Below are 16,124 nucleotides of genomic sequence, written 5' to 3'. Positions count from 1 at the left end.
CTATTTGTCCGCATTAATCCAGTGCAATATCAATAGGTTTTGTGTGCAGCCACTGTGCTGAATATATCACACGTTTTATCGCATTTAATTCTCACACAACCCTATGAAGTTTGTAATTCCTGTTTTACAGATCAAAAAACTAAGAAGTGAAGACAGTTGACGGAGGTCACACAGCTAGTAAATAGTAGAATTCAGGCTCAGGTCTGATAATTGTCAAGAAAAACGTCATTCTGGAGAGTTCAGGCCCCCTCTGGAGTCATGTATCCAGTTTGGGGTGTTATATTTAAGGAAGACATTGACATACAGAGAAACAAGGAACCCATCCATGAGGGAGACTATCACCCTAAAGATTGTTTGAAGGAGCTGAGAATATTTATCCCGGAGAAGAAAATCATCAGAGAACATACAGTTGCTGTTTTCAAGGGCAGAGAGCTCCTCTACTTAGAAACAGGTTGGGTTCACGGGACATTGGCCAACGATTTGTTGGTGAAGTCCAAAAGGACATACTATAGCCAACTGCTATTGCCACCTACTGGTGGGAGGTAAAATTGATGTGCTGATTTCAGCTACCGTAACTGTACCATTCATAGAACTTAACTTTTCATACATAGAAGGGCTTTTAAGCATGATCCTTGTCATGTGTAAGAAGTAGCAGATTACCTTTGTGGGAAGAGAATTAGGACGAATGGGTTAAAATCACAAGGGGAGAGCTTTTGGTTCCAAAATGAAAGTTAATTTTCTGATAATGAACACATAATTATCAAGGGACTGCTCGGGACTAGTGAGGTTCTTGTCTGTGGGAGAAACCAAGTCATGCTGAATCTCCCATCTCTCAGGTGAATGGGAGAAATCGATCCCAATGTTTTGGTGGGTCTCAGGCATTCGTGGCTTACCTATTCTGAGCTATAGTTGGACGTTTGGGTAGGGGTCTGCCAGGGTTGATAGCATCTGGGCTGTCTTATCCAGGGAGGAATAAGGCTTTTAGGCTAGGCCAGAGGGAAGGAGGGTACCACAGGGGCAGAGCAGAAGGGGGAAACATTTTGGACAGGTGGGGTCTGGCAACATTTATCCTCCAGTTATGGCCCTTACACTTAACCAAGGAACAGTCAGAGAGGGGTGGTTCAGTGAGGTCCATGATCCTCCATCGCTTCCCAAACTGACCTCCCACACGGGGCCATTTGTAAACAACCCAAGGGAAAAGTTTCTTATAGATTCTGCAAATGAGATTAAGGCTCGGCTGGAGACAGAGGTTCAGGGTATAGGCAAGGTCAGGGACCAGTCGGGTAGGACCAGTCTGGGTCAGGATTAGATCAAGGGCTCTGGCTCTCTGTGCCACAGCCTGTGAGGTTTGTCCCCAGATTCACTGGGAGGCAGTCCAGTGAGAGTTTATGGAGAAGGGGCTGTGAAATCAGACAGACCCTAGCTTGAATCCTAGCATGGCTACATATTAGCCTTGTGAGCTTAGATTGATTTCTTCTCTGATCTGAGTCTCAGTTTCCTCATCTGTAGAGTGGGCACAGTGACTGCACCCTCCTAACCAGAAAGGTATGAGGATTAAATGAGACCTCCCACATAAGTCACTGAGTGCAGTGCCTGGGGCACATAGTATATTATTATTATTATTATTAATTATTAAATTAACCTCTGTCAGTGAAAACTAGCTTCGCCCTCCCTGTATCTCCCCCATTTTCTGTGGCCATGGATCCCGGTCATGGGCACACTTGATACTGAAATCCCCTGCTGGATCTCACTTGGTTAACAAGAATTGCAGAGGCCCCACACATGAAAACACCCACATCCTTGGCCATCAACGCTCCACCACCCTCCCTCCCACCTTCTCTGATGTGGCAGGAACAGAGACGTAATTAAAGCCCTCGGTCCTTAGATGGGGCAAGATATGCTCTGGGATTACTCACTGTTCTCTCAGAAAGAAGAGTAGCCGGGCCCATCTGAAAAGGAGTCACACCTGGAACTTGGCACCCAGGAGGTCACCCTGAAGGACCTGCAGAGGAGCCTGTGTCCTGGTGGCCTTAGGCGGCTCCATTACTGGTCAGTATGTGTCTGTGAGTACATGTGTGCGGGTTCCTGTAGTGACTGTTCATTTCCCCCCTCCCCACCGATGTGTACCAGGGGCAGGTGGTGTAGAGGGAAGGATATAGTCTTTGAAGTTTGCAGAACCAAGTTCATATGCCAAGCCTGCAGCCTCCAGGCTGTATGAGCATGGAAAGTCTCAGGGTCCTCATTTGAAACAAGGGGAGAGGAAAACCTACTTTACATGGCATTTGCTAATTAAATCAGAGGATGGATGAAAATATCTGGCACAAGGTCTTGGCATGTGGCAGACACTCGGATGGTGGCTTCCGTCATCTTTGTGCATGTTGGTTTAACGGGGGATGTGTCCATGGTAGGGTTTAGCTTATCTAGTGATTATGCCACATGTCTCTCTCCTTAAATGACCTTTGACCAATGGCCACCTATTTGCCTCTTCTTCCTGTTTTTGTTTTTATTTTTGTTTTTCTCTCTTTTTTGTGTTTAAAAGGAATTGTGAGAAGGCGTTACTGGTGAGTGTCCTCAGCTTGATATTGGTGGGGATAGAAGTAGAGCGTCTGGGCAAATGCATATTAAAGCCCTTTATGTGCTGAGATGGGGAGTGTGTATATGTGTGTGTTGAGGGAGGGGTTCAGCCACCTCTCATTAGGAGTAGGAGTGGGGGTCGGGGGCTGGGGAAGAATTTTATTCCATGTTCGCAAATTGGTCCATACCTATTTTTTAAAAAAATAAATTTATTTATTTATTTTTGGCCGCATTGGGTCTTCATTGCTGCATGCGGGCTTTTCTCTAGTTGTGGCGAGAGGGGGCTACTCTTTGTTGCGGTGCGCAGGCTTCTCATTGCGGTGTCCTCTCTTGTTGCGGAGCGCGGGCTCTAGGCGCGCGGGCTTCAGTAGTCGTGGCGCGCGGGCTCCGTAGTTGCGGTGCACGGGCTTAGTTGCTCCGCGGCATGTGGGATCTTCCCGGACCAGGGCTCGAACCCGTGTCCCCTGCATTGGCAGGTGGATTCTTAACCACTGAGCCACCAGGGAAGCCTGGTCCATACCTATTTTTATAGAAAGAATTTTTTTTCCTGTTTTGAGCTCCTGTCTCTAATTAGTTCAGCAAGTATTCACTGATACCCACTAAAATCCTGAGGGCTATCTACCATTTACTGAGCACTTAAAAGCACTTTCCATACTTAACCTTGATCCCTCATTTCCCTTGGGAAAAGCTACCTCATTTTACAAACAGCAACCCCAGCTGGGAGAGGTTCGGCCACTCACTCAAGTCCTTCCACTGGCAAAGGTGAGGAGAGCCAGACAGGAGTGAAAAGAACCAGAAACAGTCTCTACCTCAACGACCTGACCATGAACGTGGAAAGTTGACTGCCGGACACAGCAACTGAGACACGAGCTGTGGTGGTGCTCGCAGGGCACTGCTATGGGAGGATGGAGGGTAGCATCGCTAATTCTATCTGGCGGGAAGCCTTCCTGAAGGTGACTGGGCTGAGTCTGGAAGGTTCTGTTCCTTTTGGAGGGGGAGCGGGCCATGGAGCATGGCCAGCAACCCAGGTCTGTTTAAGGTAGTCGGGAGACAGGAAGCCCAGCCAGGCTGAAAGGTTGAAAGGTTGGCCGGCGTGGGGACGTCAGAGTCACAGACACGTCCTTCAGGAAGCCTGAGTTGTGAAAGTCCTGAGGATTGGGTTTTTGGGAGGAGGGGACAGACGTAGCTGGGGGTAGAGCAGTAGTTTAGGCAGGATCTCAAGACGTAAAGGAGGGCAGAGAAAGTAAAGGCAGAGCCTGTCCTGTGGATCAGCAGGGCCTGGCCACGCAGGGTCGTTCTGAGGCTGAGGCCCTTGTTGGGAGGGTTGGCAGGGGAACAGGTCATAGCCCCAGAGCCCCCAGCCTGGCTGCAGATGACCTGACCCCACTTGGAGGGGTGCTGACTCCCGTTTCCATCATGAGCTGGCAGAGCTGGGGGACCTCGGAGGCCAAAGCCTGGGGCCGCAGCCCAGAGACAGCAAAGACCAGGAACGACGGGGGAGGATGGAGTGGCCCGTTGTCCCAGCAATTTGGCAGAGGTTGGTAGGAGGAACCAGGAGGCTGAAATGGAGGGTGGAAACAGCCAGTGAAGGGCTTTCGCTGCCAGGTATAGACGTGTGGGTACCGGGGAGATGATTGTTTTTTGAGCCCGAGAATGCTATGGTCAAACCTACTGTCTCTCTCACTCTCACCAGAATGTGAGCTTCCGGAGTCAAGGAGTTTACCTTTGGGCCAAGCTCCACGTCTTTGTAGCTGTGTGACTTTGGTCGATTCACTCAACCACTCTGAGCCTCAGTTTCTCAGCAGCAAAATGTGATGATTGAGAGCATTAAGTAAGCTGACAGATGGCATTTGTGAAGACAGCCTTGTGCACGGGAGATGCTCTCTTCCCATTGAGGGTTTTGTGCAACCACACCTGTGTTCTCTCTCCTCCACCCCCATCCCCAGACCACACTCATCCTTCAAGCCCCATTCAAATTGATCTCCTCCTTGAAATCATTCTTCACAACCCAATGGCTCATGTCACTGACTGCTTAATAATCAAGTAACCATAATTTTTTTCATTTGCTTTTATTCTTTCCTCCTTAGATGGTAAAGCTTTTGAAAGCAGGAACACAATTTCAAGCACGGTTGTGGGGTGGGCAAAGCCCCACTAGCGTGGGAAGTAGACGCCCAGGGTTCAGTTCTTCTAGGTAAACTTGGGGCTCCACATGGCACTGGGGGCTTCAGTTTCATCAGTCAAATGGCAACGATAACCTCCCTCACAGTTTCCAGAAGATCAATTTAGACATTCTGTGTGAAACATAGTTAGGAGGAGTTGAATAAATATTGTTGAATGAATTGAAACTGCTTTGAAAAATGAAGTTCTTTACAAATGTCAGACCTTATTTTTAATTCCCCATAGTGTATAGTAAAAGGCCTTATCTTTAATTGCTGCTGAGAGAAACTGCATGCTTAAATATTTTCTCCTGTCACCCAGATGAAGACCAAAAGAGGCATCATACAGGGGTTATAAAGATTACTCTGGTTTTAAATGATATTTCATCTTCCTTCTCAGCAGGTCGAGATGACCACAGCTACCCCTTTGGGGAGTACCACCTTCTTCTCATTGAACATGACCACCAGAGGAGAAGACTTTCTGTACAAGAGTAAGGTCAACTTAGCTTGGCGGCCAGGGGAGCGAGGGCGGGACAGGTGTTGTGGTCAGCTCCTGGTGTCGAGGTCAAGAGCGTGGGCCCTGGAGACACACTGCCTGGGTCTCAGTCTCAGTAATATACCACTTGCCAACTACATGACCCCGAGCACATGACTTCACTGCTCTGGGCCTGATTTCCTCATTTATAAGATGGGAATATTAACAATGCTGCCACATAGGTAGGTGTGAAAGCTAGAAGGGATAATCCGTGTAAAAAACGGAGAATAGCCTCTGTGCGTATGAAACATACTAAGTACCTAATGAGTATTATTATTACTATTACTATTACTATTATTTTCATTAGGGAGTTTGGGGGCCTAGAAGGCGATGGAGATTTGTATCTCTTGTAAGATGGCCCTACAGGAGTCACCTTAAAATGCAGCTACTTTCATACTAGTTTTGCAAAGCAAAAACATCCCATCAATTTACCAAAGAGTAAGTGAATGTAGGTAGGAAGAGTTAGTTCTGGGGAGACATTTGCCAAGAACAAGGGGTCCCTAGAAGGAAAAATTTGAGGACCATTCTTCAGAAAACCAACTGACTGTATTAGGTGAAATTTGGGTCCATTTCAGTCATCTCAGGTGACTTGGTACGTACCTCCATGAATGGAACAGGCCTCCCGACACACATGGAGCAGTGATGAACAGCGTTAAACAGCTACAGGCTGGGGTACTCGCAGGAAGCTGGGTTAATGGCAGGATGTGGCTCTTCTATGAAGACCCAGAGAGGGTCGCTCTTGGGATAGAGTCCCACATGTTAGCCTGCTCTTGCTGGGTGGGGAGACCTACAGAGGCCTGCTGAGATATGTCTCAAAACAGTTCTGAAGTGAAATGCAGGGTAGATAGAATCACTGTCAGCAAGATGGGAATAATACTGTTTTTGTTTAACTAAAAGTCATGGCTCTCAACTAGGCAATTTTGCCCCCTAAATAAGGTTGCCAGATTTAGCAAATAAAAGTACAGGATACCAATTAAATTTGAATTTAAGATAAACAATTCGGCTTCCCTGGTGGCGCAGTGGTTGAGAGTCCGCCTGCCGATGCAGGGGACACGGGTTCGTGCCCTGGTCCCGGAAGATCCCACATGCCGCGGAGCAGCTGGGCCCGTGAGCCATGGCCGCTGAGCCTGCGCATCCGGAGCCTGTGCTCTGCAACAGGAGAGGCCACAACAGTGAGAGGCCTGCGTACCGCAAAAAAAAAAAAAAGATAAACAATTAATAGATTTTTAGTATAAGGATATACCTTGCAATATTTTGAAATTATTCATTGTTTATCAGATATTCTAATTTAATGGGTATTCTGTATTTTATCTGGCAACCCTACCACCAGGAGACACTTGGCAATGTCTGAAGACATTTTTGCTTGTCACAACTGGGAGTGTGGGAGGAGAAGTTCTACTGGTATCTAGTGAGTACAGGCCAGGGATGCTGGTAACTACCCTGCAAGGCACAGGACAGTCCCCACAACAGAGAATTATCCAGCCGAGGTTGAAAAACCCACTGGACTCCCCAGGAAGGAAAGAAAAACAAGTAACACCATGATGGATTCCCCACACCCTCCCTTTTTCCCTCTGTCCTTCTTCCTATGAATAAATGCACAGTTGTTGTTTTTTAAGTAAACGTTTTATAAAAGCATTACATATGTTCGAAAAAGTGCCCAAATGATAAGTGCACAGCTGGACGAATTTTCACAAAGTGCACACAGCTGTGTAGCCAGCCCCCCAGATGAAGAATCAGGCCACCATCTGTGTTTCAGAAGTTCTGGTGCCCTTTGCCATCACTATCCCCCACCCACTCAAGGGAACCCACTGTTCTGACTTCTACCACCATAGATTAATTCTACCTTGGTTTTGAACTTTGTATTCGTGGAATCATACCACGAATGATTTGTTCAATGTTATGTCTGTATGCACATATTTAATGGTTGCAACATGATGTATATGTATGTATGTGTATATAATATCATATTCTATATTCCACACTTTTCTATCATCGAAAGTGTTCCATGTACCATAGTCTTCGTAATTATTATTTTAATTACAGTATATTTCATGGATAAGTGTGCTATACCTTATTAAACCCTTCCCATATTTAGAATATCAATAATGTAATAAGCATTTTCATTCATATAGCTTTTTCTGTATTTGGGATTTTTCCCTATGATCAATTCCCCAGAATCAAAAAGATCGGCTTAAAGTATGAAGCTTTTTTAGGATTCTTGATGTTTTCTATATCAATTCTGGCAAGGCTGTTGATCTTGAACCTAATATTAGAATTTGACTTTGGGACTGGGAGCTGATATTGAAATTAGAATCTGAGATATGAAGCTACAAGGACATTCATCATAGCCATGTTTTTAATAGTGTAAAATTGAATGCAACATAAATATCCTCAATAAAGAATTGGTAAACAAATTATGGCACAGGCAAACAGTGGAGTACTATACAGCCTTCAAGAGTCATGAAGAGAAATATGTACTTACATAGCAAAAGGATCAGGGTATTTTGTTGTAAAACGGTATATGGAATATGGTTCCATTTTTATCAAGTGCATATTTTTCCATATTTATGAATATTTTCTTAAGATGGATTTTCAGACATAGGATTAATAAATTATTCTAAAAGATGATAGATAAATATGCATATATGCAAAAACATGATCACATTGGTGAATGTATACGTATGTAGACTATCAATGGCTCTTGGGGTAATGAGGTCTTCGTCTTCCCCTCCTCTTTGGCTTGTATGTATATTTTCAAAATTATCTACACAGGGCACAGGGCTATTGTTGTTGCCCATGTGTGTCCTGTAGGGAAAAAAAAATTATCTACAAAAACCACATATTACTTTTATATCATCTGAAAGAAGGATGTTTTATTTCACAAAAGTAGTTCAAGGCTATCTTGGGGATGATAAGAGCAGGGCTTAGCCTAAGGTAGGATTTTGGCAGGGCAGGTGCTGAGGATATGGCCCTCCAAGTCCCATTGGAGGTAGAGGTACACTGCCACTCTAGATGTGACTCTGTCCTGGGGTCAGCAGTGAGTATGCCAGGATTTCACGTTCTCTCCTCTCCTTGACCCAGTGAGGATGCCAGGTGTTGTGTCTTCCTCCCAGCCTCCGAATCCTTCCTTGCATTTCAGTTTGCACGTTAGCCATCTCCACTCCTCTCTTCCTCGTAGGTTCTGGAGCCATCGTTGCTGCCATTGTGGTGGTTGTCATCATCATCTTCACCGTGGTTCTGATCTTGCTGAAGATGTACAACAGGTATGGGATGCCCTGGGCTTTGGAACTGTCTGGTCCCTTCAGTGATGCCAGAATGAATGGGAAGTAATGTTCGTGGGTGCCTATTATGTGCACAGCAGTATCTATGAGTCCATCATCAAATGCTCTAACCCTCTGTGGGTCCTTTTTTGCTGTCTGTTCTACTGGAAGAACTTCACAGTGACCATATATTTTTATATTTGGAGAAATATTTTTAAAATATAATAATATAATGCAATGATAATAACCTTGAGCTGTGTAGTAAACTCTTATATGTAATTTACAAATAAGAGAGGAGTGTTTCAATCCTCTTCTCCTGGAGAGCCCTCTGCTAGGTTGTATTGTGTGGACCACATGAGTATTTGAGGTGACAAATACTGAAATGCACATACCTGTGACTTTACTTTCTGGGACCAAATAAGAGGAAATAAAACCATATAAATTGTAAGAAGAGTAACTGCTGTGTTATCACCTTATGTGTTATCACCTGTAGTCACAGCTTTGCTAGAAGATTATTCTTTTCAGTGAATAAATCAAAATTAAAAGACTAAATTCAATTACATCATAGAAGACCTGGAAGCCATTAAAAATATTGTATAAATGTATAAATTGATGAGGAAATTTGTTTACAACATATTGTCAAAATTTACAAAGCAGTATGTACGTCATTTTTTTTAAATTAATTTATTTTTTGGCTACGTCAGGTCTTAGTTGTGGCAGATGGGATCTTTCGTTGCGGCTAGTGGCTCTTCGTTGCGGTGTGCAGCTTCTCTCTAGTTGTGACGCACAGGCTCAAGGGTGCGTAGGCTCCGTAGTTGTGGTGTGTGGGCTTAAGTACCCTGCAGCATATGGGATCTTAGTTCCCCTACAAGGGATCTAACCTGCGTCCCCTGCATTGGAAGGTGGATTCTTAACCACTGGACCACCAGGGAAGTCCCTAAAGCAGTATGTACATTATGATCATACACATGGGTTACGCACATGCACCCAGGAAAAGTTCAAATGATATACCACAAGGTGTTAACAACCAGTATGTCTGCATGATTGGATTGCTAGTAGGTTAGTTGGTTGGTTGGTTTTTGCAAGGTCAAGTGGTGTGCTTCTTTATTTCTGCATTGTTTTTATAATAATATTAATGTATTTATGAGGGTAGCTAACATATATTGATCTCTTACTATGTGCTGGGCACAGTTCTAAGCTCTTTACATGTATTAACTCATTAGGTCTTCATAACAGCACCACAAAGTGGGTGCTTCTATATCCCCAATTTTAGAGGTGTGAAACAGGCACAGGAAGATTAAGTAACATGCCTGAATTCACTCAGCCCTAATTGGCAGAGTTGGGATTCAAACCCAGTTCCTCTCGCTTCAGAGAAAATACTCCCCCCAGTACACATATAATAACAATAATAACATTTCATATGTTATTTTTAAAAATCTTTGGGCTGTTACAGTTTGGGTCTATTTCAAACCAGGAAGTGGCATCAGACCCCGAGTTCTACCCGCCATTCCTCTCCATCATTGCTGGAGCTCTAAACCCCTTTTCTAGGTTGAAATTTGGATGGAGACTCTACTCACCCCATCCTGTTTACAATGATACGTGGGCTGGGAATTGAGAAACCTGGGTTCAGTCTTTGGTCTGTCAAAAGCAGGCAAGTTATTTAGCCTCTCTGTGCTTTGATTTTATCATCTTTAAAATGGAAGTGTCTCTAAATAGACATTTCTCCAAAGAAATGGACAATAGACACATGAAAAGATGCTCAACGTTGCTAAATATTAGAGAAATGCAAATCAAAACTACAATGAGGTATGTCCTCACACTGGTCAGAATGGCCATAATTAAAAAGTCTACTGGACTTCCTTGGTGGTCCAGTGGTTAAGAATCCACCTGCCAATGCAAGGGACACGGGTTCGATCCCTGGTCCGGGAAGATCCAACAAGCTGTGGGGCAACTAAGCCCATGTGCCACAACTACTGAGCCTGTGCTCTAGAGCCCGAGAGCTGCAACTACTGAAGCCCGTGCACTCTGCGCCCACGTGCTGCAACTACTGAGCCCATGTGCTGCAACTACTGAAGCCCACACACTTAGAGCCCATGCTCTGCAATAAGAGAAGCCACCGCAATGAGAAGCCTGCGCACCTCAATGAAGAGTAGCCCCCGCTCGCCTCAACTAGAGAAAGCCCGCATGCAGCAACAAAGACCCAATGCAGCCAAAAAAAAAAAAAAAAAAAATCAGTTAAAAAAAAAGTTAGGGCTTCCCTGGTGGCGCAGTGGTTGAGAGTCCGCCTGCCAATGCAGGGGACACGGGTTCGTGCCCCGGTCCGGGAAGATCCCACATGCTGCGGAGTGGCTGGGCCCATGAGCCATGGCTGTTGAGCCTGCGCGTCCGGAGCCTATGCTCCGCAACGGGAGAGGCCACAACAGTGAGAGGCCTGCGTACCGCAAAAAAAAAAAAAAAGTTAAAAAAATAAGTCTACAAATAATAAATGCCGGAGACAGTGTGGAGAACAGGGAACCCTCCTCCACTGTTGGTGGGAATGTAAGTTGGTACAGCCACTATGGAAAACAGTGTAGAGGTTCCTTAAAAAACTTAAAATAGAGTTACCATGTGATCTAGCAATTCCACTCCTGGGCATATATGGAGAAAACTATAATTCTAAAAGATACTTGCACCCCAATGTTCATAGCAACACTATTTACAATAGCTGAGACATGGAAGCAACCTAAATGTCCATTGACAGATGAACGGATAAAGAAGATGTGGTATGTATACACAATGGAATACTACTCAGCCATAAGAAAGAATGAAATAATGCCATTTGCAGCAACGTGGATGGACCTAGAGATCATCATACTAAGTGAAGTAAGTCAGACAGAGAAAGACAAATATCATGATATTACTTATATATGGAATCTAAAATATGATACAAATTAACTTATTTACAAAACAGACTCACAGACATAGAAAACAAATTTATGGTTACCAAAGGGGAAAGGCAGGGGTTGGGGGAGAGGGATAAATTAGGAGTTTGGGATTAGCAGATACAAACAAAATAGATAAACAACAAGGTCCTACTGTATAGCACAGGGAGCTATATTCAATATCTTATAATAACCTATAATGGAAAAGAATATGAAAAATATATATATATATGTAACTGAATCACTTTGCTGTACACGAGAAATTAACACAACATTGTAAATCAACTATACTTCAATAAAAGAAAAGGATAGGGGGACTTCTCTGGTGGCGCAGCGGTTAAGAATCCGCCTGCCGGTGCAGGGGACATGGGTTCAAGCCCTGGTCCAGGAAGATCCCACATGCTGCGGGGCAACTAAGCCCGTGCGCCACAACTACTGAAGCCCGTGCGCCTAGAGCCCGTGCTCCGCAACAAGAGAAGCCACTGCAATGAGAAGCCCACGCACCACAATGAAAAGTAGCCCCCACTCGCCGCAACTAGAGAAAGCCTGCGCGTCACAACGAAGACCCAACGCAGCCAAAAAGAAAAGAAAAGAATAGGCAGAAATTTTAATTCAACAACAGCAAAAATGGAAGGTTCTTAAAGTGTGATAATTGTGTTATGGTTACATTGAAGAATGCCCTTGTTCTTAGGAGTATTTAGTGTTGAAGTGGCATGATGTCTGCAACTAACTCACAAATGGTTCATGATCTTTTAAAAAACTGTGTGTGTGTGTCTGTGTGTGTGTGTAAATGGGGCAAGTAAAAGAAAGAAAGCAAATGTGGCAAATTGTTAACAATTTGTCAATTGTTTAGTGAAGGGTATTCAGGTATGAGTTGTACTATTTGTGTAACTTTTCTGAGGATTTGAAATTTTGAAAAAAGAAGCACGATAGGTCAACAAGATGAAATTTCATGTAGACATTAGAATGAGTGATTGTTGTTAGTTACTGAATTTTATGGCACATGAGATGAAAGCCAGGATATATGTTTTAAGTCCATTCTCTTCTCAACTGTGTAAATTTCTTCAATATTTCTAGCAATATACTTAGCAAGCATAATGAGGCTTCACATTACAACTCTGAACAGAAAAAAAACGTAATATCCTCATTTTGCCTTCAAAATAGCCACCTATCTGCTACTTTACTCATTCATTAATAGGAAAAAAAATAAAATTAAGTATCCAACCTAGGTTAAACAAAGAAACTGAAGGGTCAGACTACCTGATGTCTAAGATCCCTTCCAGTGGTAAGCTTCTGTGATTGGCAATTAAGCAACATGATTTAACGATGATCTATATTAATTTCATCACTGGAGCTGTAGTCACAGAGCTCGTTCCCCAAGGCATATGAGGGAGAAGGCTCAGCCATGCGTGTGTATCTCATTACAGGAAAATGAGGACAAGACGGGAGCTGGAGCCCAAGGTCCCCAAGCCAGCCTCCCCTTCTGCCCTGGGCCCAAACAGCAACAGCAGCCAACACCCTGCAACTGTGACCTTCAGCCCTGTTGACGTCCACGTGGAGACTCGGTGACCCCCCCATCCTGGGTGCTGTCTCGGCCACTGTCCAAAGAGCCTTCAGTCAAGACCAAGAAGCACATTTCTCCTCTGGCAGCTTCACTATGAGTTTGTTCCGGTCAGGTCAACAGGGGCATCTCTTATGCAATCCCTGATGCTTCAGGCAACCCCCAACCCCATCCTGCCGGGCCCCACCCCAGGTACGTCCATATCCCTGCTGCCACCCTTCCAAAAAGCTGTGCTATTTTGGGAATCCACTGCCGTGGGTTTAGCTGTCTCCCCGCAAACACAATAGCTAGACAGACAGACAGACAGGCAGATAGCCCAGGAGTCTTCTGGTCAGGAGTCAGGGGTCAGGGCATGCTCCTTAGAGGGTCTGCCCTGAGGTCATATCAGAGGAAGGGCCATATCCACAGCTTTGTAGAGCAAAATAGTCAATCCCATAATCAGGCACAGGGGAACTAACTTGGACTAACTCACCAACAACCCAGCTTGTTAATTTATAACTTGTTCCAGTGCTAAATGACTGCTAGCTAGCTCATGATCATCGATCAGCACATTTCTCCCTCTTTAAGAAAGATTTTGGGAAAAACTGGATTCTTCTCCAAAGGTGTCTACTTCTTTAGTAAAGAGTCAAAGTCGAAGACATAGGATGACCTTGAGGAAGAACGGCATCTAGGATGAAAGCTTGTTGTAGTGTCCATGGGCCTGGAATAAGCCTGGTGTCTGGTCAGGGCCCCTCCCCCCACCCCCACGGGGGCTGGATTAACCTTGACTCAGTCTCATTTCTTGGCTTCCCTCTATTTGGATTCTGAGCAATCCTCACTCTCCAGTTACCATCTTACCTCCAAGGTCCAGTATTTGGAGACTGATTAGATTACAACTCTATTTATGTTACCTCTGCCCTTCCTGGTCACCTTGCAAAGATTCAGGATATATTCAAAGTACCACATTCACAAACCATTCCTCCGGACAGAACTCATCTCTTTGACACTTCAGCCTGGAGAACAATCTACTGAAAGAGGAAAGCATTTTGAAATTAAGAAGACCTGCCTTCCAAGCCCTATTTCCTGGTTTCGTGACCTTGGGAAAGTGACTTGACCCCCCCGTATTCTGTTTCCTAACATGAAATGGGAATAACGTCTGCCTCACTGGGTGACTATGACAAGCCAGGGACTTAGTAAAACAGCTTAGGTAGCACCTGGCGCCCAGCAGATGCTTTATAAATGGGAGCCAGCATTATTATTATGAATTTCTTCCATTGTAAGACATACACTTGTTCCCATTTTAATGATTCTGAAATCAGAATATGTCTTAAAATGGATGGGTCCACTAATGAGGTTGCATTTTTTTTCTCTCTCTCTCTCAAAAAGCTCTTTTTTAGCCAGTTGTGCATTTTACAGTTGAAGGCATCTTGGAAACAAGGTAATAAATCTGTATTCTGTTACAGACAGTGACACACTCTGACATTTAACCTTAAACTCTAGGAGTCTCTCCTTCTGAGGGAAATCTCTTTTGAGGGAAAACTGAGGGTCAGGAGGTAAGAAGACGGACACAGGGTCACACAGTTCATGTCATCCCACTATAAAAATGCTCACTTGAATATATCTGGAGAAATACAGGCAAATTCTTTCTCCCCAGACATCTCTTCTCCCTCCTGTGTTTAAATATCCGCCAGACACTTTGCAAGGTGCTTTTCCATAAGTTATGTCATGGGATTTATTTTTCCCAATAACCCTGGGAGGTATTATTTTTCCCATTTGCCAATGAGAATTTCAAACTCAAGAAGAAAAAATACTTGCTCCAAGTCTCACAGCTTGTGAGACAGTAAGTTGCAAAGACAAGACTCAAACCGTGGCCTCTTTGACTCCAAAGTCCATCTTTTTGTTGTATCACACTCTTCCCTAACATCCCGGCTCACAGAACATGGATTCCTTTGTGAGCTGAGCAAGAGGAGGACAGGCTTACCCATGCGTCTGAGTGGAGGTCGGGGGTCAGCTTCCACACCAAAAGTGGGGCAAAGCCACTTTGGTAGCCTCCTCTGGGCTTCCATGATTGTAGACAAAGGGGCCGTTTCCAAATCCATCCAAGCTCTAAGGATTTCTGCTTCATTCCCCCACCACTTAGGCCCAAGGAGCAAGGCATGAGATGGCCTCGAACCAGGACAAAGCCATTTAAGGACTTAAGCCCACATAGATATATTTCCCAGATGTATTCTGCTTTAAAAAAAAAAAAAGATTAGGGCTTCCCTGGTGGCGCAGTGATTGAGAGTCCACCTGCTGATGCAGGGGACATGGGTTCGTGCCCCGGTCCGGGAGGATGCCACATGCCGCGGAGCGGCTGGGCCCGTGAGCCATGGCCGCTGAGCCTGCGCGTCCGGAGCCTGTGCTCTGCAACGGGAGAGGCCGCAACAGTGAGAGGCCCGCGTACCGCAAAAAAAAAAAAAAAAAAAATTGTTTGGAGTGTTCTAGCCCTAAAGCCAAACTCTTCTGTCCACAGTGGAATCTTCCTGGAAGAAAGAAGAACATATCCCTCTAGTATAAATGAAAGCTTGGAAATGGAAGGGGGAGGTAGAGAGGTGAGGGGGAGGCAAAGAAAAGCGTTGTGTTTTGTTTTTAACTGATGACGATTACCTCAGTAAACATCCTTTAAGGGCTCCTGTATGCCAGTTGAGGTGCTACTAAATACAGTAAGCATGGCCCCTGCTCTCAGGGAGTCTGCGGCTGGCCTCCTGAGACAGGGATCGTGCAGCACAGTTGAATTTCCTTTCTGACAGGTGCCTTTCCTAACAGAGCAGATGCTGCCTTATTTGGCCACTGAATCAATAAATGATATTAAACGCTTAAAGAAAAATGTCTAAAAATAAAAAAGTTTAAATCAAACATTTGTTGAGTTGATTTCAATTCAGTTTAGAGATAACAAATACGTTTTTTAGAAACTTCCTTCCCCTGACAATGTAGACAGTGCCCTGAGGGAAAGCCGGAGCTGTTTCACACATTGCGTTCTCACTTCTATAGGATGGTGGGAAAGATGGGCTGCTCTGTGAGGTAGAAAATGTGTTAACTTGATGAAATATTATGCAGAGAATCCCATTTCACGGCAGGCTGAGAAGCCAATGTTTGGGG

The 16,124-nt window shown here is 44.6% G+C and overlaps 1 protein-coding gene across 6 annotated transcripts in view; it reads left to right on the top strand.

The window, feature by feature from the left end:
• NCMAP (non-compact myelin associated protein) overlaps positions 1-15,789 on the top strand; it is a gene marked incomplete at its 5' end in the record, with an annotated part of 42,347 nt that extends 26,558 nt beyond the window's left edge. For 2 of the 6 annotated variants that reach the window (XM_082834145.1, XM_082834147.1), the window contains 3 exons: positions 5,131-5,221; positions 8,444-8,528; positions 12,874-15,789. In XM_082834145.1, the coding sequence (XP_082690271.1) occupies positions 5,140-5,221; positions 8,444-8,528; positions 12,874-13,015 (309 nt within the window). In that variant the 3' untranslated portion in view covers positions 13,016-15,789. Of the gene's footprint in view, positions 1-4,052; positions 4,112-5,106; positions 5,222-8,443; positions 8,529-12,873 lie in introns of those variants that run through there. The other 4 variants (XM_082834146.1, XR_014326019.1, XM_082834148.1 and 1 more) reach the window with 4 other exon arrangements.
• Positions 15,790-16,124: the final 335 nt, after the last annotated feature.

Source organism: Leucopleurus acutus (genome assembly GCF_964270905.1).
Source record: "Leucopleurus acutus genome assembly, chromosome: 2".
In the NCBI taxonomy this organism is placed as follows: Eukaryota; Metazoa; Chordata; class Mammalia; order Artiodactyla; family Delphinidae; genus Leucopleurus; species Leucopleurus acutus.
The sequence above is the reverse complement of the archived record's forward strand: the minus strand, read 5'-3'. Positions and strand labels throughout refer to the sequence as shown.